Here is a 25,596-nt window from a genome sequence, read left to right as displayed (position 1 = left end):
TGAGAACCAGCACACTGTAGTACTTGTATGAGGTGAATTTTTTTTTTAAATGCAAATATTTGTAATAAAAATAATATAAAGTGAGCACTGAATTCTGTATTGTAATTGAAATCAATGTATTTGAAAAATGTAGAAAAACATCCAAAAATATTTATAATGAATTTAAATTGGTATTCTATTAACACTGCAATTAAAACTGTGATGAATCACAATTTTTTTTAATCTTGTGATTAACTGTGATTATTTAAAAAAATTATTTGACAGCCCTAATATATGTAAAATCACAGCAACATCTTAATACTAACCTTCACACCAAATGAGCAAAACCACCACAAAGTAGCTTCCTACATAATTTATAATATTTGGTCTAATTACTTAAGTGCCAAGACATGGTCCCCTAGGAAATTTTAATCAAAATGAGACCATGATATCCTAGCAGCAGCAGAACAAATAAACAAACAGTACAAGTTAAATTGCCAGAGATCTCTTTACAGAGGCTTCATTTTGCAAGACTCTTACCACAGTTAAAACACCTACAATAGATACCCTAGGCAAACCTAATACTAAATCTGTAATCAGAAACCAGAAATAGAAAGTAAATAAGGAGCAACAGAAACCCAGGGATAAATGATTCTGTAACCAATTTGAAGTGTTCCTCTCAGTACCATTCCTACCATCTGTTTAAATGTAGTGGTGTCAGACACACAAACATGACTCAGTATACTGTGCTTATGCTGTTGGTGACATCTCTTTATTCTATTCATTAGTCATACAAAACTATTGACCAGTGGTAGTGCTTTAATTTACAAATGGCCATTTAACAAAATGTTGAACTCAGATGTACATTTAAGCATGCAATATGGTCACAATTTGTTGATCTTTCTAAAGAATTCATAGTAGTTCTTATCACACTACATGGAGCATGTTTTTTTAAATAACCTTTGCAATACTATACTAAAGCAATTTTAACATGATATATGCAGAAACAAAACATACAGGAATAAAGGATTTTTCCCCTATATAAATATTTTAGTACATACATTCACATTCATTTTTGTCATGGGATCTGGCTCTTTCCATATTCTGTGAATTGGATTAATGAAACACTGGTCCTATACAGCTTTTGTATAACAGTCCATTTTCAATTTTCTAAAAAAATGTAACAGTACAAAAATTCAAACAATATGTAACATAATAAAAAGTGAATAAAAATGTGCTAGTCTGAGTTACCTGAAGTTCTGAAACTAGAGAAAAAATGAAGAATTAGATAATAGTGGCAAGCTATGTATTTTAAAGAGCACTTTCCCCATGCAGTTAAATATACCTTTGGTTTGTAGTTTGTACAAAATGGCTAGATAATTAAAAAGATATACATGCTTAAGGGGAAGATTTTCAAGACACATGAATGGGAGTTGGGTGCCTTGTTGCCCTTTGTGCCCTTGAAAATCTCTCCACCCCCCAATTTTTTCCTCTGTATCAGTTAATTTCTTGATCAAATTTAGTAAATTACAAAGGGAAGCCAAAATAATCTGTCTGTGATGTTAAACTTTTATTATGGCTATTTCTGTAATATCACAAACAAAGCACTGCAGCTTCATTGTACAGAAGACCAAAAAAGCAAAGACCAGACACACTGCTCACTAGCTAGAAATTCTAGAAAACTGAAATAGAAGTGGAAGGATAGATTTTTATATAGTGATTTCAAAAATCTGATGAAGGGAGAAAGGTAGTCTTCAAAAACACAGCCCCCACAAAAGGTCAGTTGTATGTATGGCACAAATTTGACAAGTTTTCTTTATACACCTCAAAACAGTGTGAAATCCATCAAGAAGGCACTGTTTATAATACTCAGAAATATCTGACTATTTTCAATGATGTCCAAAGAGTTCAGGATATATTTGAAATACAATAAATTAGTCAAACTTTCATAAGAGTACAGCATTCTTGTTTACAAAAAGAAAACTAGGTGATGTAATAATGGCCTTTAAGAAAAACTACCACCAAGTTATGCTAGACAAATATACTGAATCCAAATTTTGTTTCATTAACATTAAACTGACAAGGATTTCCCAAAGGCACAGAAGGGCATTGAACTGTAAAATCCATGAAACATCTTACAAGACAACAATAAAATGAAGTTTTCAGGATTTAATCTGGAGGAAAAAAAAAAAGAAGACATGCTGTACCCTTATAAATAATGCAAACTATTTTAAAAATAACCAACATATGAAATACAAGAAACATTATCTATTGCTGGAACTATGCTCTTCACATGACGCTTACTTTCTTTGTAGGTCAATTATACCTAACTACAGTAGTTAAGTGGCAAATTAAAGGCTTAGAGTGCATTTTAAAAAACAATCAAAAAACACATGGCAACAACCATCAGTTCAGAATATTTCCTAATTCCTGTACAAGAAAAAAGAATAAAGAATCTAATCAAGTGAGAAAACAAGTGCTCTGTTTTAAATATTAAAAACTAGCAGGAGGCTACTGCCTTCAGATATCTGCAAACTGTACAAGCAGAGTTTTTATGACTATGTGCAGAAAACTGATAATCTTTAGTAAAGAATATTTCAAGATCAACTACACATCGTGGCTAAATATTAAGTTAATTATGTATTAAGAAAAGGCTTTACAAACCAGGCCTGTAATCAACCTTACCCTAAAAATCAGGCAAATTCCTTTTTCTGCTCACATTAGGGAATTACATACAAAGAAGAGCAAAATAGGAATTATCAGGCTTTCAGTGCATGTGCTTTTTAGAATATGAGTAATAAATACACCTAAGAGCAGACCTGTTGCTTTACTTTTTCATTAAAAGATTTCATGAAGTACTCTTGCCTCTTGGGACAGGAATTAAACCAACAGCTCTTATATCTTAGATAGTCAGGCTCTAAAAACATATTGAGAGAGGAGAAAAAATAATCTTGTATGTAAGTAAGGGCATTTTGTCTAGCTCCATCTTATTCAAGTATATGCATATGCAAAACACAAGAGTTGAAGTGGGCAGGATCTCAAATATGGAATATATGGTGTGCACATAAGTATTCTGATGTGGGCCAAAACACCGTCAGCTAGCGATTACAATATTTTGACCTATACAATGGCAGCGTGAGTATAAATATGCAGTTCTAGATATGCTTGCAAATCAATACTAAATTAAAGTCAGTTTAAAAATATATCCGTAAAGGGCTTCTCCTTAACTGCCCTTGAAAAAAACAGTAAAACCCATAAATACTGAGCAAGATGGACATTTTTAACAAACATTCATTTTAAATTTAGATAAGTTATTACCAAATATGAGGTTCAACACACAAAAACTGTAGGAATATCTCAGGGATCTAATATTACTGCCCAAATTCTTGGTGTAGTGCTAGTTAGCTCTCACATTTGCCTATGTATTATGTGTCCCTGTCATGTATAGCACAAATTATATGAGTATACCAACTACATTACAGGTCTTGGAACAGATCTGCATAAGAGATCTCTCTATGTGAGTGGTGTAATGACAATCTCTCGAATGCTGGCAGTGTCAAATCAGTATTACAACATTCTGTTTTCATCTTTTAACCCACCCTTTATGTTATGACTGTTAACCTTTTATATATGGCTGCCACCTTTAGTTTCTATTAGGAACTTATTGTGTTGAACTCTCTCCTCTTTACAGTAAAGCTCTTTCTATATTTTAAAAATGTAATCACAAGGCATAACATGACACTGTTCCAACCAAGTTACAAGAATTTGGTTGTGCCTGTGTACACAACACCAGTGTATATTATAGTCATGTTAAAAGAACAGTGCTGTAGAGAATGGTTCAAGACAAAACTACATTATGACAAAGGGGATGGGGAATTACCAAATTTAAGCAGGATGCTTAAAGAGTAAAATTTGTCTCATGTGTGGGGGCAATAAAGGAGTGGGGAAAACTGTATGTTAGGGACACAGGAAGATAAAAGTTGGTTAGACAAAGCACAAATATAACTAAATTTTACTTGCATTAACACTGCATGAGACTGGTAGAGCACAGGACTCTCAGCCCAAGGGAAGGTGGCTTTAAAACACCATTGCATCCTGCCAGTCATGGGTTATTCTAGGGGCTGGAGAGGCCCATGGTGTAACCTAGAGAGCCCTGGGGGCCTGTTTAAGTTAGGGCATTCCTGAAAGGCTGCTGCATCAGCCACCGCACTGCCCAGAATCTCTGCAGTGCTGTGGCCCTGCCCCCTACATGCCAAGACTTGAGAGGGGCTTCTTGGAAAACAGCCTTATGGCTGTCTTCCACAGCATCTACACCAGTGAAGGTCTCCCCATCTAGAACTTGAGATTCTAGAGCCCCTTTTAACTCGTGTAGATGGGTCAAAATGGGGGGAGGAGGAAGGGAGATCTCACCCTGTAAATGCTGGTATCTAAACTTAATTTTACTTTAAAAAATTAGTTGTTTGGAAACATACCAATTCAGACCAAAACCATGTTAGAATAAAAAGTCACATTAAAATCCAAGTCCAACTTCTACATTATTAGTTTGTCCAATTGTGGAATATCGGGATGAGTTCCATGGTGTGTATATACTGCAATAAGGAGGAATTTAATGAAGATTTAGGGCTTCATCTTGCTCTTAAACAGCTAAGGTTTGTTGCTGTGTATTTTATAAAATTAGCAGTGGCAATCTAATAGCAGGACTGAACTCTTAAGTTCCAAAATTAAAGGCAGTTTAGAACTAACATCAAGCCATTCACACTTTACACAGCTGTGCATGTTAATATTTTTTTCTGAGTTACAGAAACATCAAATAAACCATTTGATAACAGTAGTCTTTATCTTCAACTTATTTGAAGTGCCCACAGAATTTAATTCAAGTTTAGTAAGCTGAGAAAAAATTAACTACATAGTTATAAATCCCTGACACATTATGAATGGAAATGTTGGTGGACCATTAACATAGTAGCCGTTATGGGTACTATACAGTTGTACAATTCATTCTATGCACAACGTAAGCCAATGTTTTTAATAAAAGGTTTGAAGTGGCCAACCATGAAAATCTAGTGGTTTGTATATCACCACCATAATCTAGAATTAAAATACTGCCATATATTTAGAAAAACCTCCCAAATTAGAGCACTAAACACACACAGATTTCAGGTAAAGTCTTCAACTCTGCGTTGAGCCAATTCTTATTACTTATGGTGCTTACTAACGTATTTTTTGTGTTTGATCTGAAATGCATTTCACCATACAGTACTTTCAATAAAATAGTAACGCTGGTTACTTCAGAAGTTATTTTGTTACAAAATTGTTAATTTAAGTTTGTTTGTTCTTTTCTCAATTTATCTTCATCAATAGACATTACATGTCCCCACTGAGAGAGGAACAGATTTCTGAATGTTGAGTTTGACATTTTCTGTACTAAAATTTGTTAGTACAGCCTATGAGATATTATAGATAGAAGGCTATTGTTGTGCTTGTGTGAGGCATACACAAAGAGCAAGAGAGTACTGGCACTTACACATTTCCCACTTCAACTGGCTAGGCAGGAATACGACAGATCTTGATCCATGTACGCATAAAGATTTGAGGTGAAGTTCTTTAAGTTTAACTACAGGGGCTCTTGTAGATAATATTGCATCATTTAAAGTCCAAACCAACTTAAAATATGGTCCCAGTAAGTATTCCAGTTCAAAAAGTCTTTTGTTCAGACCTTCTATTTGAACACGAAATTGATGATAAGTTGCACCAGAACCATGAGAAAAATAAAGACATAATGCTTAAGCTGCAAGAAATTGTTTTCCAGTGGAGGTGAATTTGAAGTAACACGGTTCCGTAGAGCCATAATATCCCTATAAAATATAAAAAGAAACTCTCTTAAGTGGACATCAAGATGATTTAAACAGTTTCTTACATTATCTGACTTCTGTTAGGAACACCATGAAATATCAAGAGGCTATTTTCTGTCAGCTTTTGGAGAAATGGTTAACTGATGTAATTCTACTGGGCTTTTAGATACGCAATATCAAGACATCAACTCAATTAAAAAAAAAAAAAAGACCTCAAATGAGAAATAAAATGGCAGGAAACTAACATTTCTCATCCCAAACTCCTCATGTTTGTTGAAGGCCTTGGAGTCTGCAAGTAAGAATACGGCAAAGCAGAAAGAGTCAAGTATTGCATTTTCCTTCATGTTCAATAGATACCAGTGAACATATTCTTTTCAGTTAAACCAGGGGCCGGCAACCTTCGGCACGCAGCCCATCAGGGTAATCCACTGGGGGCCGTGAGACATTTTGTTTACATTGGCCGTCTGCAAGCATGGCCCCCCGCAGCTCCCAGTGGCCACGGTTCGCTGTTCCCAGCCAATTAGAGTGACCAGATGTCCCGATAAAATTGGGACTGTCCCAATATTTAACCCTTTGTCTCCTGTCCCAATCAATGTACGATCGGGACGCCATTTGTCCAGATATTCAGGTAAGGACACAAGCGGGAGGCAGGCGCCGACTCCGTGGCGCCTGCCTGGGGAAAAATTGCAACCAAGGTCCCCCCTTCTTTTCCCTCCCTCCCCCCAGTGTGCTGCATCCCCGCTCCTCTTCCCCTCCGCCTAACAGATGTTTGGTGGTGCTTAGCGCTTTCCAGGAGGGAGGGGGGAGGAATGGGTACCCAGTATGCTCAGGGGAGGTGGTGGAGAAGAGGCAGGGCAGGGCCGGGGACTTGGGGGAATGAGGGCGGGGCGAGGGCGGTGCAGGGGTGGGTGAGCATTCACATGGCAGAGGGGAAGTCGGCACCATAGGAGGGAGTGGCGGGCGGGGGTGAAGTGGTGAGCAGCAGGCGAGCAGTGGGTGGGGGACTGAAGAGGGACAGGGGATGAGGAAGGGCACAGTGTGGGGGCGGGACCTGGGGCAGAGTGGGGACGGAGCCTGGGAGGAGCGGGGGTAGACTGTGAACTGGGCTGATGGCACCCCAATGTGTCCCGATATTTTAGTGTGGTGATCTGGTCACCCTACGGCCAATGGGAGCTGTGGGAAGCAGTGGCCAGCATGTCTCTGTGGCAGTCAATATAAACAAAATGTCTCATGGCCTGTCAGCAGATTACCCTGATGTGCCATGCGCTGAAGGTTGCCGACCCCTAAGTTAAACAATGCAAACCCTGTTTCGTAGTTGGCTATTAAGGATAGCAGAAGAAAAAAAAAAAAAAAGGACTGTCAATCTCGAAGTAATGCATACACAAACTATTAGAAAAACACAACTGTTTTAATCCCAATGTCCGCAAAGCAGTCTGTAAGTTTATGTTGATGTACAACATATTTCAAACACATGCGTATCACAACTGAAAATCAGTAATCTTCCAGTTACCAATATGCAGCTGTGTAGTGTGAAGGCAATTAAGATCAGGTTAATTCTAAAATTTCAGTTTTCCTCATTTATTATACATCCTACAATTTCTATCACTGTACCATTATTTTAAAATAGGATTGCTGAACTGTATTTAATGCAGCATCGAATCTGTGGAATTTCTCTTTTGCAGCCAAGAAACATATTATATAAAGAGGTGTTTATAAATTGATGAATAGAGATAAAATGTATTGTTTAAAATTAAAAAAAGCCTTGTAACTAGGATCAATAGAACGAGGTTGTTTCCTTGATTTGGCAGAAAAATTAAAAAAATCTGTGGAAATTTAAGTACATTTCTTCAGCACACATGACAATTCTAGATGACTTGTTGTGTAGTAAATAGGGTTGCTAACCCTCCAGGACTATCATGGAGTCTCCAGGAATTAAAGATGAATTTTTAATTAAAGATTATGCCATGTGATGAAACCGCCAGGAATGCATCCAACCAAAATTGGCAACCGTAGTAGTAAGTTATCTGCTAATAAGTAGCTTTAAAGAAATGACTATTTCAGTCTATTTTTTTTTATTATCGTTCTTTAAATTCCTCTCCCTCCTTGAGCTCTTTCATTCCCACTTAAATTAACAGCTATCTCCATATCATCTCTCCCTGAGTAAACTTCAAATCTCCAGAGAGCTTTTGCCTCTCTCTTCCTGCAATAGCTTTACACTTAAGTCCAACAAGTAAATAAATCTCAATATTTGTTTGGACATTTAGGACCCAATCATGCAATAAGATGCATGCAGTTGGGCTCCCGAGCGCTCTCTTAACTATTTCACTACTGGTTATTTTAGTAAATATACTGACATTTAAACAGCCATCCTTCGGTTTCACAGTTAATATGCTAATGATAAGAATTAGGCAAAATCCTTCTGCAGTATCATAAAAACAACACTGCATTGGTTCACGTATGGAAGGGGTAGAAACTTTAAAAAAATACTCCAGAAAACAATGGAAATACTAAAAAATCCAGTGACCCAAAATTTGTGCTAAATATGGAATTCCCATGGTATTTATTTCCAGTAAACCTACTTGTAATTTGACAAACATACAGTGAAGCTGATCTGCATTAATCATTGTATTTACCCAGTTTCTGAATCTGAGATGAAGTAATCAGGCTTGTTAGAGCAGTGTAGCAGGGCAGTAACCCCGCTCCTGTCCTGAAGGGCTTAAACCAGCCCTGGGAGAGAGCTGTGGTAGGGGAAAACCTGGGCTGATTGGGGAAGTAGCCACAGCTGGGCCACGCCCCAATCAGGCCACAGCTGACCCTTATAAGAGGGCAGTGGACCAGGGAGCAGAGTCTCTCTCTGCTTTCGGGGGGGGCTGGGTAGCTCAGGGTACCTAGAATAAGGAAGGGCGGGGAAAAGGCCAGAGGGGCTGGGGAGCTCCAGGCTGGCAACTCCCCAAGCTGCAGGGCCTTGTCCAAGGCCACACAGAGCAGTGGTTCTCAAACTTTTGTACTGGTGACCCCTTTCACATAGCAATCCTCTGAGTGCAACCCCCCTAATAAATTTAAAATACAGACTCTGAGACTGAGGTGTGTACTGCCAGGGGGCAACGTCCCAGATAACAGGGCACCCAAGCAGGGCTGGTGCAACCATTTAGGCAAACTAGGCAGCTGCCTAGGGCGCCTAGTGGTTATGGGCACCTAAAAGCCCGCTCAGGCGAGGAGGTGGAGTGGAGGTGAGCTGGGGTGGGCTCCCCCGGCGGGGTTAGCTGCCGTGGAGGGAGGGCTTTCAATGGGTGGGAGGGGCAGGTGGGTGTGGTTAGCTGCCACAGGGGGGCGGTGGATGGGGTTAGCTGGGGGTGGGAGAAAGGTGGAAGTTTCAGCTAGGGAACGAAACTTCCTTGCACTGGCCCTGCACCCGAGTCCTGGGAGGGACATGGGGGCCAAGCGGCAGCAGGACACTGGCTTGCAGAGGGCACTCTGGAGGCTGGAAATGCTAATTCCCAGAGATGACCAGCAGGAGACACTGCAGGGGTGACACCCGCATCACTACAAGCAGCAATATCATTTTCTTTGAACTATTCCAGAATATATTATACAAAGCAGAATTCATGACAAAAACAATAAACGTCAATTTTTAGCAGAAGTTTCTGTTTTGATGTATTTATTCTTAAACCAGTGAAGGAAGATTAAATAAGAACAGTTTATATTCCTAGCTTATTTTAAACAGAACAAGCCTGATGCACTAAAATCTATTTTAAAATATTATAATTCAATACTACCTCTTAATGTCTTCTTGGGTTTCTTTTATAGATTCAATGGCACTTTGTAGTTCACCAAGGTCTGCCCCCTTCTTTCTGATTCTTGTATTATGCTTTAGTAGTTGTGCTATGAAGATATGCCAGACAGATGCAATAGGTTAGAATGACTAATTTATCCAAATCTAAACTCCTTTAATCCTATGATAAAACTATTTAGAAAACACAGTTAGGTGAAATTCTCCAATTTGAGGTCCTGCTGAAAGCTTTGCTCCAGTTGCTTATATCCCAGGAAGTCCACAAGTGAAGTGTTTAATCTTTTTCAACTGAGTACAGAAGTTTTAAGATTATAAACAGTGCCAACAATTATTTACACATTTCATTCTTACATAAACCTATTGAGCTATATATTTAAATAGCTGCTTTCTTAATGCAGAGACTAATCCTTTTGTTTACAAGTGAACGAACACAGTAGTAGTAGCACAAGTACTAACTATAATAGTAAAGCCTACTTAAATTACACCCCTATGTTTATAAACGTAGGAAAGTTTCAGATCTCACTAGTAACACCATGGGCCACCTGCTTTTCTTGTGCTATGCATTTTTGTCTTTCTGTGAAGACGTGTAATAATGCACTATACTGTAACTTATCATATTCCAATAGTTATTTTATACCACAAATATCTTGGGATAATAAAGAATAGGAAAGTAAATGCATGACTGTACTGTAGCAGTGCTCAGTCTAACTGAACAGAAAAACAATGAAATTTGCCGAACAGATGCAGCTTATCCTACCTTCACTTCCAGAGGAGTCCTGGTTATCAGGTTCTGGGGAAGAGAATCCACACTCTCCTTTCTTCGACTGACTGGTTGGCTTTCGTTTTATTTTTGGAACACTAACCTGCAATTCACACACATAATACTTATATGCACAGAATCAAACATTCTGATGAAAAAGCTGTTGTTTTATTATAATAATGGCTGTGTGTTAGAAGCCTGAGTTAATATTTGAAAATGATATCCTAGAGGTTTTGGAGGGTTTACATTAGATTAATTAAAATAAGTGTGGATGTTTTTTGTAAGTGGAATTAAGGTAATGTAACTTTCAATACCTATCCAATTATGTCAGTTTTCCTACATAGCGAACAGCAGGAGAGTGAGAGGCTAGGGGCTGACTGGAATACACCTTTGTAGGACATGGGTGAAGAACCACGTTAGTGCTTTGTGAATTCTAGATTTATAACTTGACATTTGCAAGTGTCTGACTTCACTGTTTACTGAGAACAATTACAAAGCCAGAACGTACCATTGGTGTCCGATGCCTGACTTTTGTTTGGATGGCACCATCTTTTTCAAACTGTATCATATCATTCAGTGGATCCCATGGTCTGGTTCTACACAGAAAAAGAATGAACACAGTGTTACTGTATAACAAATTAGAGGCATTTTCATTTTCCTGTTAAGTTGAAGAAAGCTTTCAAGCAAATCTTTTGAGTGAAAGGTGTCAGTATGACACTCAAAAGATTCAGAACTCCCCACAAGATAAGTATAGAATGAGCATAAGTGATGTAAGCCTCTTCATATTACCCTACTGATGTGCCTCACCTCTGATTTGGCAGGATTATACACCCAAAGATGATACGATAACTCAGTCTCTATGCACAGATCAATCCCTACTCTGGCTATTCAGAACGCCAGCCAGAGTATCACTCAATTTTGATAGCATATTTGTTATGCCAGTACCTAAGACTGAGATACATAAACATTTCCTGATATGTTACATAAACCTACCACATTCTGGAACTGTGGAAGAAAAATCTTGTTACTTTGTCTGTGAAAGAGCAAGGTAAAACACTAGTTTATATGATGCGTAGAAAATTTTAAGGCTATTTTTGTCAGTTGTGAAAATCTGTTATGTACAATAGAGTTCACAGTAAGGTATATAGCTCTGGAGCCAACTGTCAGCACAAAGCTAGATATAACATTGGTTTCAGGACTACTACATTCTTATGTGGCTGTAATATCCCTGGATATTTTACTTTTTTCCCTTTTTAGTACAAACTAATACTTCAATTGAAAAAGGGACAAAAGACTTTGCATGCTGATCCTGTGGTAACTGTTACTGGTAAAAGGCTCAATTCTGCCACTGCTCTTCTTGCTGAACTCCCTGTAAGTCAGTGGGAATTGAGGATGTGGATCAATCCCAAGACTGGACTCAAGTTTCACATTTGTCTGTACACTCGCAGAGTTACACCTCCACCTTCTGATGCATGGAACCACCATAAGCCTTTAACAGTGAGCTACTCAGTGTGTGTCACACTTGTCAGGAGAAGAGAGCTGTGTGGACCCATCCACGCTGCAACTGTGTTTTCGGAGCCTCTCTGTGTAAGTCACCTTTATCAATAACAAGTTACATGGTGCAGTTTAATGTCCAAACAGCTTTTCTGCTATTACAGCTATGTTTTCAAGTCCACATCTACCAGGCTGCACAATTGTGCATCAGCCCATTCTGGGAAAATCTGGATATTCTACATTGCCTAGGAAGGCAAGCGTTCAGAGAACAAGCCCACAGAACACAACCAGCAGCAAGTGGAGCAATGCATTCCAGGATGTCATACGCATAAAGAACTAGGAAGATGACACCAGCCAAACTGATTATACAGGAAGAATTAAGGGGTCTCGTCCACTTGTCAAAAAAGCATGCTGAACTAGTTGTAAGAAGAAAAAAAACATAAGCCAGTCTGTCCCTCTATTAGCAGCAAATTACTACTATCAGTTACTTAACTGAACATCAGCCATGTCTTGCGTAGACAATAACCACATCCAAAGCCAACCCCATGCCAGTTTACACAGTAAGTTTAATGTTGTAGTGTGGATATGGCTTTAGATGAATAGAGATTTAAGACTACTCAATACCACTTGGACAAGTATGGACTCATCCACATTTTCATGTTCTTTCAATCCTGAAACTATAAAACAAGTTCTCTACGTAACAACACCTTTAAATATGTAGAATAGTTTAAACTGTAAGCAAAACACTCCACCACTTACTCTGCATATTTGTAGTGCCATTCCCCTGTGACTGAATCCTGTTCAAACAGTTTGCAGGTCCACTCTTCGCCCTTCAGTTTCCTTTCTTTGGCAGCCTTTCTCTGAGCATCCTCCAGAACACATTTCTCATTAGTAGCTTCTGTCTGATCTTTGTTGGTTATAGCTCGAGTCACCTGTTGCCAAAGTCTAGCAAATTAATAAGGGTGAAAGAATCAAAATCAGGATGATGGAAATAGCTACAAATATTGCTTTGACAGAGGTAAAATGAGATTGATGATCAATTTATAAAGTTACTATTTACTACCTTATTGTGTTTGCCAGTTTTATTTTATTCAAGTTTTCCTACACTGGAACTTCTGTAAATAAGGTTGCATTTAAAGATGTTATTTCTCTCAATTTTACAGACTGGGAATCTGAACCACAGAGAAGGTAAGTGACTTGCTCAGGTTCACAAAAAAGTTTTCAGGATAATCAGAATTAAAATCCAAATCTCCATCTCCAAATCCTATGCTTTAACCAGTAGGCCATGCTCTCTTCCATATTTTATTTGTCAAAACAGTATATATGCTCTCCTTTATGTAATTAACTAAAAGAAAAGGAGCTAATAGTTTATGTACTTACTTCTCTGACTCAAAGTCATCTTGCTCGTCAAATTTCACTATGTATCTTGTTAATCTGCGCTGCCTGATCTCAGATGTTGGATTCCAGAAGGTCTCTGAAACATCTGTCTTTTTGTCACTAATAATAATTTCACTGTCCTGTAAAGTTTAACATTTTTAATTACTTTACTTACCAAAAATTGTTGCAGCCTTAAACAAAGCCAGCGAGAACAAATCTGAGGAACAGAAACCCTGGATACAGCACTTTTTGCAAATGAAGAATTTATTATTCCCTTTTGACACACCTGGCTGGGAATGCTCAAAAGTCATAGTTCAAAAACAGATTTCCTTGCCTCTGCTACTACTAATGTAGATTATTAAATGTGTGAGGCAATTTCAGTCAGGTTTTGATGCACTACATAGCAAAATCATAGAATATAGGGTTGGAAGAGACCTCAGGATGTCATCTAGTCCAAATCCCCTGCTCAAAGCAGGACCAACACCAACTAAATCATCCCAGCCAGGGTTTTGTCAAGTGGAGCCTTAAAAACCTCTAAGGATGGAGATTCCACCACCTCCCTAGGTAACCCATTCTAGTGCTTCAACACTTCCTAGTGAAACAGTGTTTCCTAATATCCAACCTAGACCTCCTCCACTGCAATTGAGACCATTGCTTCTTGTTCTGTCATCTGCTACCACTGAGAATAGCCTAGGTCCATTCTCTTTGGAACCCCACTTCAGGTAGTTGAAGGCTGCTATCAAATCCCCCCTCACTTTTTCTTCTGCAGACTAAATAACCCCAGTTCCCTCAGCCTCTCTTTGTAAGTCATGTACCCCAGCCCCCTAATCATTTTTGTTGCCCTCTGCTGGACTCTCTCCAATTTGTCCACATCCCTTCTGTAGTGGGGGACCAAACTGGATGCAATACTCCAGGTGTGGCCTCACCAGTGCTGAATAGAGGGGAATAATCACTTCCCTTGATCTGCTGGCAATGCTCCTACTAATACAGTTATGCCATTGGCCTTCTTGGCAACAAGGGGACACTGCTGACTCATATCCAGCTTCTCATCCACTGTAATCCCCAGGTCCTTTTCTGCAGAACTGCTGCTTAGCCAGTCGGTCCCCAGCCTGTAGTGATACATGGGATTCTTCCGTCCTAAGTGCAGGACTCTGCACTTGTCCTTGTTGAACCTCATCAGATTTCTTTTGGCCCAATCCTTCAATTTGTGTAGGTCACTCTGGACCCTATCCCTACCCTCCAGCATATCTACCGCTCCTCCCCAGCTTAGTGTCATCTGCGAACCTGCTGAGGGTGCAATTAACTCCATCAACCAGATCATTATGAGTCTATGTTGAACAAAACCCTGGGGCACTCTGCTTGACACCACCTGCCAACTAGACATCACGCCATTGATCACTACCCATTGAGCCCGACAAACTAGCCAGCTTTCTATCCACCTTATAGTCCATTCATCCAGCCCATGCTTCTTTAACTTGCTGGCAAGAATACTGTGGGAGACTTGCTAAAGTCAAGATATATCACACATCCACCGCTTTCCCCATATCCACAGAGCCAGTTATCTCATCATAGAAGGCAATCAGGTTGGTCAGGCATGACTTGCCCTTTGGTGAATCCATGTTGACTGTTCCTGATCACCTTTCTCTCCTCCAAGTGCTTCAAAATGGATTCCTTGTGGACCATGGATTCCCTGCTCCATGATTTTGTTGAGGACTGAAGTGAGGCTGACCGGTCTGTAATTCCCCAGTCTGTAATTCCCCGGGGTTCTCTTTCCTCCCTTTTTAAAATATGGGCACCATATTTGCCTTAATGAAGATAATGAACAGAACCCGACCCAGAACTGATCCCTGAGGGACCCCATTTGTTATGCCCTTCCCAGCTTGACTGTGAAAAACTGATAACTACTCTCTGGGAATGGTTTTCCAACTAGTTTTGCACCCACATTATAGTAGCTCCATCTCGGTTGTATTTCCCTAGTTTGTTTATGAATACAGTGTACAGTGCTTGATTTATATTTTTTATTACCAATATTTGCACTAAAAAAGAAACAAAAACAGTATTTTTCAATTAGTCTCATACAAGTACTCTAGCACAATCTATCATGAAAGTGCAAATTACAAATATAGAATTACTTTTTTTATGGCTATCAAACCCAGTTAACACAAACGATTAACACAAAAAAAATTAATGCATTTTTTTAAACAAGAATTAATCACACACCTCTGTTTTGACCCCCCTTCACATACTGTACTTCATCATTTATTGGAAATGTGTACAGTTCTAATGTGCTCTCATGAACTGGAGTGATTAAATATCAGCAAAAATTAATGGAGCAAAACAGTAAAAGTTTAGGTCTTTTGAATAGGAAGTTTATTTTAAAAAATCTTCTGGATGGTTCTCTGGATAAAAAGACAGTTATCTGTAGCTGAGTTCCAATACCATCAAAGTACTTCAAGTCTGCAGTACCACAGACTTGTACTGCAGACTTGAAGTACAAGTCTGTGGTACAACATGCTAATTCATGCTTTCGCCTCCAGTTCTTGTGCTACAGATAACTGACCGATAACAAATGAATCCTGCCAGTCGCGCCAGAGTATGCTTACAGAGTTTCAGGATCACTACAAGACCATAGATCAAACAAAGTACTTGTATGAGGTAAACTGAAAAATATTATCTTTTATCTTTTTTACAATGCAAATATTTGTAATCAAAATAGTAAATAAAGTGAGCACTGTACACTTTGTATTATGCATTGTAATTGAAATCAATATATTTGAAAATGTAGAAAGACATCCAAAATATTTATAATAAATTAAAATTGGTATTCTATTACTGTTTAACAGTGCAATTAAAACTGCAATTAATCACAACTTTTTTTTAATCTTGCCATTAATTGTGATTTTTTTTTTTAGTCATTTGCCAGTCCATATGTATATTTTTTGAAAGCTGACTACTTAGTGGAGTCCCTACCACTATCTGTGATAGGACGACCCTGTCCTAAACGCCCTTCTGCAGCAGGCCTCAGCACAACAGTTGTCTCTGCCTCAGTTTCTCCTTTCAGAGTCCCCAGTAACTCCATGCCAGGCTCTTACCTCAATTCCCTTTCCCCTCCCGCCCCCATTTTAGTTCTCTTAGTTTGTCTTACATTATATATGGATATATATTACGTCTTTGTGTACGTGCCATATATCCCACCGATTTCTTTTTTTTCCCATGAACACGGTATGTCACTCACAAATGCACTACCACCCTTTTCGTCCAACTCTGCCCCTTTCAGTAACAAAAGTAAAGTAACAAAAACAAGCGGGTCATTTAAAATCAGCATTATCTAAATTCTAGAGTCATTCCTGAGAGCTGAGTATATATAATAAGATATCTATTATCATGAGCCGCATCTTTATAAGTGCCCGTGTTTACAGCCAAAATGAAGTAGATTTATATCTAAGTGAATTTATAACAAATTTGAATGGAGAGTGCTATTTACTTGTCATTACTAGCAAAACAGAAATAGTTTATTTTATAGACGCATTCACTACTCACCCAGTGGCCCTCCAAAGTAGCCAGAACTTCTTTGCCCAGTTTAATTTTTCCTGATATTTGATTAACACTGTCATTGTTGCCCAAAAATGGCTACAAAAACAAAGAAAAATGTTAATTTTTTTAGTGAGAGATAATGTTAGAGTAAAGTCAAACATTAGGACAAAAACATGTAATTATGAAATCTCTGGTGTGACAGCCAAAATTACTTTAAATAATCTATCACATGGCTATCTTATCCAAGAGTTAAGGCTGAGCCCATGACATCTTGTTCAGTCATCCCGTCATTTCTCAAAAGCTATGCTGAAACAGTTTTATTAACATAAGGACTATCAGTCAAAACATTGGCATGATCCCTGACTGATCTAAAGGGTCAGATGTCCCTTGAATTTTACTTGGGCAGAGAGAAAAGATTTTGAGATATTTAAACCAAAGTATCATCCATTAGACTCATCCAACAGCACTATATCAGTGTGATGGTGCACTGCTAAGGTCAGAGCCCAAGTCCTGACCTTTGGACCCAGAAGAGTATTCTACTTAATGATCAATGTAGATTATTAATGATGCTGTTCCTTTTAGTACTGTAATCACTTGTACAACAATTAGTATGAAGAAACTATACATTTTCCAAGAAAAGAGTTAAATCAATAACAACTCTGAAAATCTGATTAGTGACCTGGTAAGAACTACATTTGTTTTTCTATTATCTTAACTCCCCTTGTGCCCACATACAGAGCCCTCTTACCTTTAGTTTGAACTCAATTGTTGCACTGTATCCAGTTTTCTCACATGCAATGTTGACAGTTCCCCCAAGCTCTAAAGTCATTGTGCCATAAAGAATTCCTGCAAGAAAACACAACTTGTTTTATATAACATGCAAACAGAGTTCCCCTACAACACCCATTTGCTTTCTATTGATCACTGAGCAAGATACACACAAGCGCTAAATTCTTGTAAAAAAAAAAAAACCCAAACAAACCCTTAGAATGAATGTTTATTGGTACCAGGTGGAAAAAGGAATAAACAGGAGCCAGTTTATATTCTCTTCAGGGGATCTCTCCTAATCATGAGTATGTGCAGCCCTTTACTCTGTGGATGCTGGTACATTACATAATATATTTTATATACGTTTGCCACAGAACCATACAAAAGTTCTTCCCTTTCTGGCATGAAATAAGTTTTAAAAAAATCTCCTGGAAAGAAGTGAGAAGAGCATAGCTAAGCTTTCCAAAATCCAGCTAACTGAAGCTAATTCTGTTTACACTGTTCTGCTACATTGCAACGTCTTACACGCAAGTGGTAGCATTTATGGCAGACACTTGGCCAGTCTCTGCCAGAGAATATATGTATTGGAATAAACAGCAAATTATGTTAAAATTAGTCTAATTTGAATGTGAGTGTTTTGTACTGTTTCTCATCACCACAACACACAGCGCCTGCCCAAATAGCTTCATAAAAAGCACTCACTTCCCAGAGAGTGAAATGATTACAGGCAAATGGGCACTAGTCCACTGTACTCAAATCATATATACACCCTTGGCTATTAGACTTCTTGATATTCACTAATGGAACACCGACATTTTTAAATTCATTGACAACGTTAGCCATGACAAATGGTTCATCCTAAACTATTTTGGGGAGTCTCGAAGGGATCTTATTCTTCCAGCTAAGCAGCTAAACCACTAGTTCAATACTTAAGCTGAAGAACAGCATCCGCTCCCTCCCTGTGCCCCCAGTGCTGCATTGCATTGTATCTTATGATCACAAGCTCAAAGGCTGGTTTAACAGTGAAAGAATGAAATGAAATCTGGCTAAATTAAGATGGTGTGTGAGCACATTTTTGTACGTATGGTTGGTAAGTATTTGAACAAAACGCACAAACATTTCAGCCACAGCAAGAAGTATAATTTCTTACGTTCCCTGATGAGACCAAGTTAAGAAAGAAAATCTAGAACAGGGTAAAAAGCAGAATAGTAATTAGGTACCCCTTTTTGAAAACTGGTTTAAAATATTAAGATCTCCAGGAAGTAGCAATGGTGTAGCTTGATTGGTTTGTTCCTTTTTTAAAAAACAAACAAACAATCAAATAGGCCCAAGCCCTTGACTTCATTAATTACTTTTACTGCAATTCCAGGTGACTTTATGTATTTTTGTCATTAAAGCCACACGATTTTCTTCAAAATTTACCACAACAAAAATACAGCACTAACTAGGAGTCCCTCCACAAAAGTGTACTTGGTCTATTAACAGATGTGGAAGCATAGAATTAGAGAACTGTCAATGTTATGCGTGAGAGACAAGGTGGGTGAGGTAATATCTTTTATTGGACCAACTTCTGCTGATGAGAGAGACAAACTTTCGAGCCACAGAGTTCTTCTTCAGGTCTGGAAGAACCTGGATATAATGTTTTGTGTGTTCAGACAACTTCACTTTAGAGTAGTCTCTCTCTAACGCAAGCCTATCCACAGCTGATGATAACATCTAATTTTGTAACATTTCCACCTTCTGAATAAGGGGAAAAAATTACCTTTACAATGTGCATATGGCATGGTCATTACATAATCTTCTCCCCTATTCAGGAACATTAGTCGACCGTCTCCATCCAATATGGCAGATAATGAATTCCCTGAAAGACAAGGAAACCTAATTACACTATGTATTTTTCAAAGCCAATGGACAATAGGCAGCATTTCCCAGTAAGTGAGCAATAGATTAAAGAGACTGAGTCATCCTCTGTTGCATTCTGTCCTTATACTGAAGCCCATATGCTGTAGAGCATCCCCTTTACAAAATATAGTATCTATACCAAAGCCTTCTATTTGGAGGAAGGAGATGCCAATAAGTGACTTGATTCTTAATGTTTTGTAAATGATGCTTAAAAGTTTTTAAAGCACAGTTTCTCTGTTTAAATAATCCTTAGAATTTTAGGCACTCCTTGCATTTATTTAATAAAAACATCTAATTGCATTTCCAATTTTTTATAGATTCCTTGTGCAATAATACAATAGAACCCAGTTTAACCGCGCCTCCATTATCCGTCACTCCATATTTACCGAACCACCAGCCACCCGGGGCTGGCAGTGGGAGCCCCAGACACCCATTCTCTGGTTTATCTGGATTTTTGGTTCTCTGATCTGGCCCCGAACCCTATTAGATTGAATAATGGGGGCTCCATTGTATATAAAAAAGCATAAGGAACTTACCATAGAACTTGGATTTGGCCAGGATACTACCACTAAGGCAAAACCCATCCTTTCGGTTGCTAACATAGAAGGCAGATACCGGAGGGTGATGAGACACCTGTTGAATGCAACAAAGTTGAACACAAGCAGTTGAAGTGTTGCAATAATTCTTGTTCTAATAAGTGAGCTACTGAAAGCACATATCAAAAGTGCACATGGATTTAAAATTCAAAGAAAGGCATCTATAGGAGATGTTCATAGATAGAAATCAGGACATATTTAAAGATATACTCTGATCAACATCCTTACTGAATTCAAGGTGTAACTAGAAAACTTCAAATGCTAGACTATTACAAAAATAAGTGTCTCAAGTATTATCTTTAAGAAATCTCTTGTATAACCACCTGTGTCTAGTAAAAATCCAGAGTACCATTAAAGACCAAGTTTGTCAGCAGAACTGCTTGAATAGTTTTCAAGTACGTAGCACTGTTTGTCCCTTGCAAGCACCACTATCCCTTAATAAATAATCTCAAAGCCTAGAACACATGAATTGTCTCACTAGCTGGAATCATGCATTTGCCTGGTCTGAGTGTCCTAGTTCCCAGATTTTCCGCCTCAGCTTGGACCAGAAGTACCATATACTTGGATTTTCCTGGCCTACTGACTGCAGTTGTTTTACTGCCTCCTCTGCCAAGTTCCAGAGCTATCCAAGTTCTGCCATTTTATTTTTCAGAAAGAGAAGCTAGCAGACTAGACGTTACTTAATAGTACTGTCTCGCTACAGCCCCACTGTAAGAGTTGGGTGCCTAGCCACATGGCCAAGGAACTATTTTTGAGTAGCAGTTAGGAATATGTGCACAATTCCTCAATCCCAACAGTCCATAGATCAAGGGTATAAATATGCCAGTTCTTCTATCCATCCCTTAGTTTCCCTCTGTGCCTTTAGTAACCCTATTTGTGGCTGGGCTCTGAGACAGAGGATCAACATGCCAGTAATACATTCACAGACAAAACTTATTGTGGGTGAATAACCCTTTTTCTCTTCCAGGATACTGCCACAGAGCCCCTATAGGAGACTAACACTGACTTCCCTGAGAAGATGACCTAAGAAACACTATTATTTGAACAATGTGTGAAACTCTGTCCATCCACTCCCAAAATCAGCAGCCATTCCCCTAAGCAAACAGACATTCAAGCAAAGACATCAAATCATTTCTTAAATACTGGTTCAGATCCAGCAAGATACTGAGCCAGTATTAAGGAACCCTGGAACTACTCATATACACCTCTACCCTGATATAACGTGACCCGATACAACACAAATACGGATATAACGCGGTAAAGCAGTGCTCCGAGGGGACAGGGCTGCGCAGTCCGGCGGATCAAAACAAGTTTGATATAATGCGGTTTCACCTATACCATGGTAAGATTTTTTGGCTTCTGAGGACAGCATTATATTGGGGTAGAGATGTATTAGCCAAAAAGATTAAGTACCTTGCCAAATTGGGGTCACTATGACTACACAGAATACTGATATTTTATCTGCTCAACAAAGCAAAGCAAAAACTAAGTAACTGCTGGCATATATTAAAAAGTCAGATTAATAGCAAAACCTATTTTGCCAATACCTGTTCAGCAATATAGAAAGTCTTGCTGTTTGTCCTGGGATGAATCCACATGCAGCGGAAAGTCTCACCAAGTATAGGATTGTATGGTTTCTTTAGTCCCTGAACAGAAACATTAGAGATTTCAATCAGACAATACAATCACAGAAAATGCAAAACAGTTTACAGAAAACTGAATTAATACTATCAAATGTAAAGGAAAAAAGAGCAGAGGACACTAGAATATATGTATGAGAGAGTCCAACTTTGAAGATAACCCCGTGAATTCTGGGGGACAAAGAATAGAAACATGTTCTCATTAGTACTTCAGAGATCTTTTCTCATTCTGTGTACATTTTATGATGGGGGATAGAGCAGTTGGGCTATTGTGGGAGAACTGATTTAATCACTCATCTCCATCTGTCTGAAATTAAGCAGAGGCAAGCTGTGTGTCATTCAATACCCCTCCCATCAGCACTGCTAGAAAGAAGAAGTGATAAGAGGCAAGTAGGGGGACAAGTATAAAACATTAAAAATGTTGCTATCTAATCCTGGTCGTAATTTCCTACTGAGATTGATGTTCCTCACTGAGAGCATGACTATCAAGAATATAGGAACTGACAATTTATCTGAAAATGCATATTGCAACATTCATTGCCAAAAATGGGCAGTAACTGCAGTCCATTTCAACCATGGCTTGAGTCCAAGTGTAAGAGACAGCTTCATATTTGTATATATTACTTTTAATTAAACTAAACATTAAGATGATCCTTTAATAGTAGAGGAAGATGCAAAAGGTTACCTTTGGCTTTTTGTAGAATCCTGACAAATACCATTTCACTACCTTCTTCATACGATTGTAAGCATTCTCTTCAAGAGCAGCCCTATGAAACAAGACAGTTACTAGATGAAAGATAAAATTGAAATAGACACATCATAGATTTTCTACCATTATTATCTATAATCAGCATATAATAATTTACATTGATATGCATTATAATATATTATCTATTGACCACAAAATAGATCTTGTAACAAGTTTTTGAATTAGTACACATGGGAAATTTAAAGTTACACCTATATTTTAAATATATATGTATCAAATAATTTTATCAGATCCATTTGTAACTGAATGGACATAGTTAGAAAGTACTTAGAATAAGGGTCAAGAATGGCTTTTGGCATACAGTTGACCAAGAAGCAGCCAAATTAAAAAAAAAACAAAAACAGTCATGCTTCTTAAAGATTTGACAATATTACCAAGAGACTGCTTCCCAAATATCTCACTGGAAACTTTTCCTATTGTAGATGGGGAGATACTGCTGCTAGTCACACTAGTGAGGTCCAAGGAGAAAGTTCTCAAAACTGAGTCCCAATAAGCTTCTTGAATACAAGAAAATACACATTTTATGATAAAAAAAGCTTGGTTTGCTTCTTGAAATTCGGCTAAATATTTTGTTTTCCTTTATGGACTTTTGTTCCTTTCTAATATAGTTTAATACTGTAGACAGACGTTGATCCAGACATTGATCCATGTGATGTAATCCCCATTTTAAGATTCTAGGGTGAAGTAGAGCCCTTTTTGTATTTATTATTAAATATTTGTCAAAACAATAAAGTAACAAGAAAATCTAGTCTTGAGAACAGACTGGAGAACTGTTGGCTCTTGAGAGAATTGTGTGTTTCCCCCACTTAAAAGCCAAAGGTCGTGGGAGGAACTATTTCTTTTGCAAAGCCAATTATGTCCAATTCTGGGCAGCATGGCCATTGCAAAGATATAGTACTTAGGCCCATGCACCGCAAAATCTTATCCGTCCAGTTCTCCAATCTGGGAAGACTGCTTTAGAAATTCACAGAACTCCAAGCTGAAGTGAAGCATTCCATTTTAGGTCCTTCTTATTCCTTTTGGTTCTCAGATAAATCAAGTGAATTCATCTAGGCCAGTGGTTCTCAACGTGCGGTCCACGGGCCGCTTGTGGCCCAATCAACACAGAGCTGCGGCCCATGTGACATCCTCAGGGCCATACAGGTAGTATTGGATGCACCCCACAATGGTAAATAGGTTGAGAACCACTGATCTAGGCCCTCATATAGCTAACAAAACACTTTAATTGGACTACTTAAATGGTATTGTTTTGTAGATAGCTAGGAAATTTAATTTCCTTTGCCTTCACTAACTGGATCTTAACTTCTTAAAGCATAGGAAAACAGATGTTTCCAAAGGTTCCTATTCTCTGTTTCTAGTAGCACTGATAAGCATATTTCTCTGACAGAGTTATCATCAATTTCTGACCAGGAAACTGTGCCTTTGAGATATACTTTATAAGCTTTAGGAAGTAATAAGCCAAGGAAATCCCACAACATGATGTTTAATACATTGTTAGATGAGCATTCAGATATTCAGCATTCTCTGCTTCAGTTTAACCAGGATGGATAAAAAACCTTGCAAAGCCATTTCACTATTTAATAAAATTTATTTTTAAAGTGAAAAGAATTAACTCACTCAGACAAGAAGTCTGCATGATAGTAGTAATCAGAGAGTTTGTCCAAGAAAGAACGAGGTTCCAAGATAAACGTAGGCAGTACAACCTTGGAGAGGTCCATTCCTGGACGGACTTGTTTCAACAGCATCCAGATCAGGCTTTTGTTCTCCTCTGACACAGTTTCTGTTTGACAAGCTTCCCCTGCCTTTCACCAGGAAAAAATGTTGATGAAAAAGTAGAAACACAGTAACAGTTCAACATACCCTATGAAAGAAACCTACACACATTTAGGACAAACAATAAGTTAGGTTTAGAATACATGGTGGCTAACCAACTACCTGCAGGAGTGTGGGAACTAGCCCCGTTAGAGGCATTCTGAGGAGTTGCTACCTGATTAACACAGCATTTCAGATATGCTATATAGAATTTATTTTTTAGGAACTGGGTTTGCCGCAATAATTATATTACATTTTATATCAAGAGAGCCCTCTAGATGGGACCATGGTCAGAAGCCTGTTCCCTTCCCAGCCATCAACTATGTTTTTCCCTTTTCTCTCACATGCAGTGAATGCACCAGCCAGGAGCCATTCGTTACATTAATCAATTTCTCATTTTGAATGCTGAAGAAGAATGTGCCCATTTCACCTCCACCCTTTGATATGTCCAGCACTCTTCCATACGCCTCCCTCCCTCTAGAAGCAGCAAGAGGATGCTCTCTCTCTCCCATCTACACATCTCCAGATGACTCTGCTAGACTAGGAGAAGAAAAGGGAGATATTTCTCCTTTCAAGAGTGTTTCAAAAAATGAAAGCAGGATTTTAGAAGAAGCCACCTTATTTCCAATTTAAAAAACCAAAAAGCTAGTAGTGGGTTTTGTCTAAAAAAAGTTCAACTATCTTTGGAGCAAAAATCAGTAACAGCAGCATTAACAGACTAGAAATTAATATCATGTGACATCTTATTCATTCCCTGCTGCTATGAAAAAAAAGAAGTCTCTAGTAGTGAACAGGCACACGAGGGAGGCTCAAACAAGTCAGATTCAGAGTGTTACCATTTCAAATAGCACTGGTGATTTCTTTTTTTTTATGGTGACTGCTACTTTTTAATCACACAAATGCTCAGGACATCAAAGTCAGGTGGAGCTTTGCCATGCAGAAGCTTCGTCAGAGTCATTGTGAAGATCAACGTAACAAATTTGTTAAATGATAGAAGGCAACAAAAGCAACCTCTGAGCCCTGCAAATCTTGTGGCTACTGGCCTTTCTGATTAAGCAGGAAACTAGAATGTAAAGAAGCCTCTTTACTTCATTTAATAACTAAGTTTCTTGCCCTTTTCCTTGAGAAGAGAGCCTTGAAACCAAGCTAATGTAAACCAATCACTAAAAATGAAAGGACAAGCAGCTGGACTCCACTTCTGCTGCAGGAGGCACTTTGTGTAAAATCAGTCCCTTAAGTTTGGGGAGTATTCCAAAGTCCCTTGCTCAGCCACATGACTAGTGGTGAACAGGAATCTGTTAAACAGAGGCAGGGGCGGCTCTA

General features: G+C 38.5%; 1 protein-coding gene across 5 annotated transcripts in view; it reads right to left on the bottom strand.

Moving 5' to 3' along the window:
- Positions 1–724: 724 nt before the first annotated feature.
- The window catches only part of OSBPL8 (oxysterol binding protein like 8), a 179,235-nt gene continuing 154,363 nt past the window's right edge, over positions 725–25,596 (bottom strand). For 4 of the 5 annotated variants that reach the window (XM_039498138.1, XM_039498144.1, XM_039498151.1 and 1 more), the window contains 13 exons: positions 24,079–24,263; positions 22,378–22,459; positions 21,600–21,698; positions 19,993–20,089; positions 19,317–19,415; positions 17,535–17,632; positions 16,793–16,882; positions 13,256–13,392; positions 12,635–12,820; positions 10,890–10,977; positions 10,379–10,484; positions 9,608–9,713; positions 5,699–5,834 (listed from right to left, as the gene is read on the bottom strand). In XM_039498138.1, the coding sequence (XP_039354072.1) occupies positions 5,699–5,834; positions 9,608–9,713; positions 10,379–10,484; positions 10,890–10,977; positions 12,635–12,820; positions 13,256–13,392; positions 16,793–16,882; positions 17,535–17,632; positions 19,317–19,415; positions 19,993–20,089; positions 21,600–21,698; positions 22,378–22,459; positions 24,079–24,263 (1,509 nt within the window). Of the gene's footprint in view, positions 5,835–9,607; positions 9,714–10,378; positions 10,485–10,889; positions 10,978–12,634; positions 12,821–13,255; positions 13,393–16,792; positions 16,883–17,534; positions 17,633–19,316; positions 19,416–19,992; positions 20,090–21,599; positions 21,699–22,377; positions 22,460–24,078; positions 24,264–25,596 lie in introns of all 5 variants that reach the window. The other variant, XM_039498130.1, reaches the window with a different exon arrangement.

Source organism: Mauremys reevesii, linkage group 1 (genome assembly GCF_016161935.1).
Source record: "Mauremys reevesii isolate NIE-2019 linkage group 1, ASM1616193v1, whole genome shotgun sequence".
NCBI classification, from domain to species: domain Eukaryota; kingdom Metazoa; phylum Chordata; order Testudines; family Geoemydidae; genus Mauremys; species Mauremys reevesii.
This window is presented reverse-complemented; position numbering and strand designations above follow the sequence as displayed.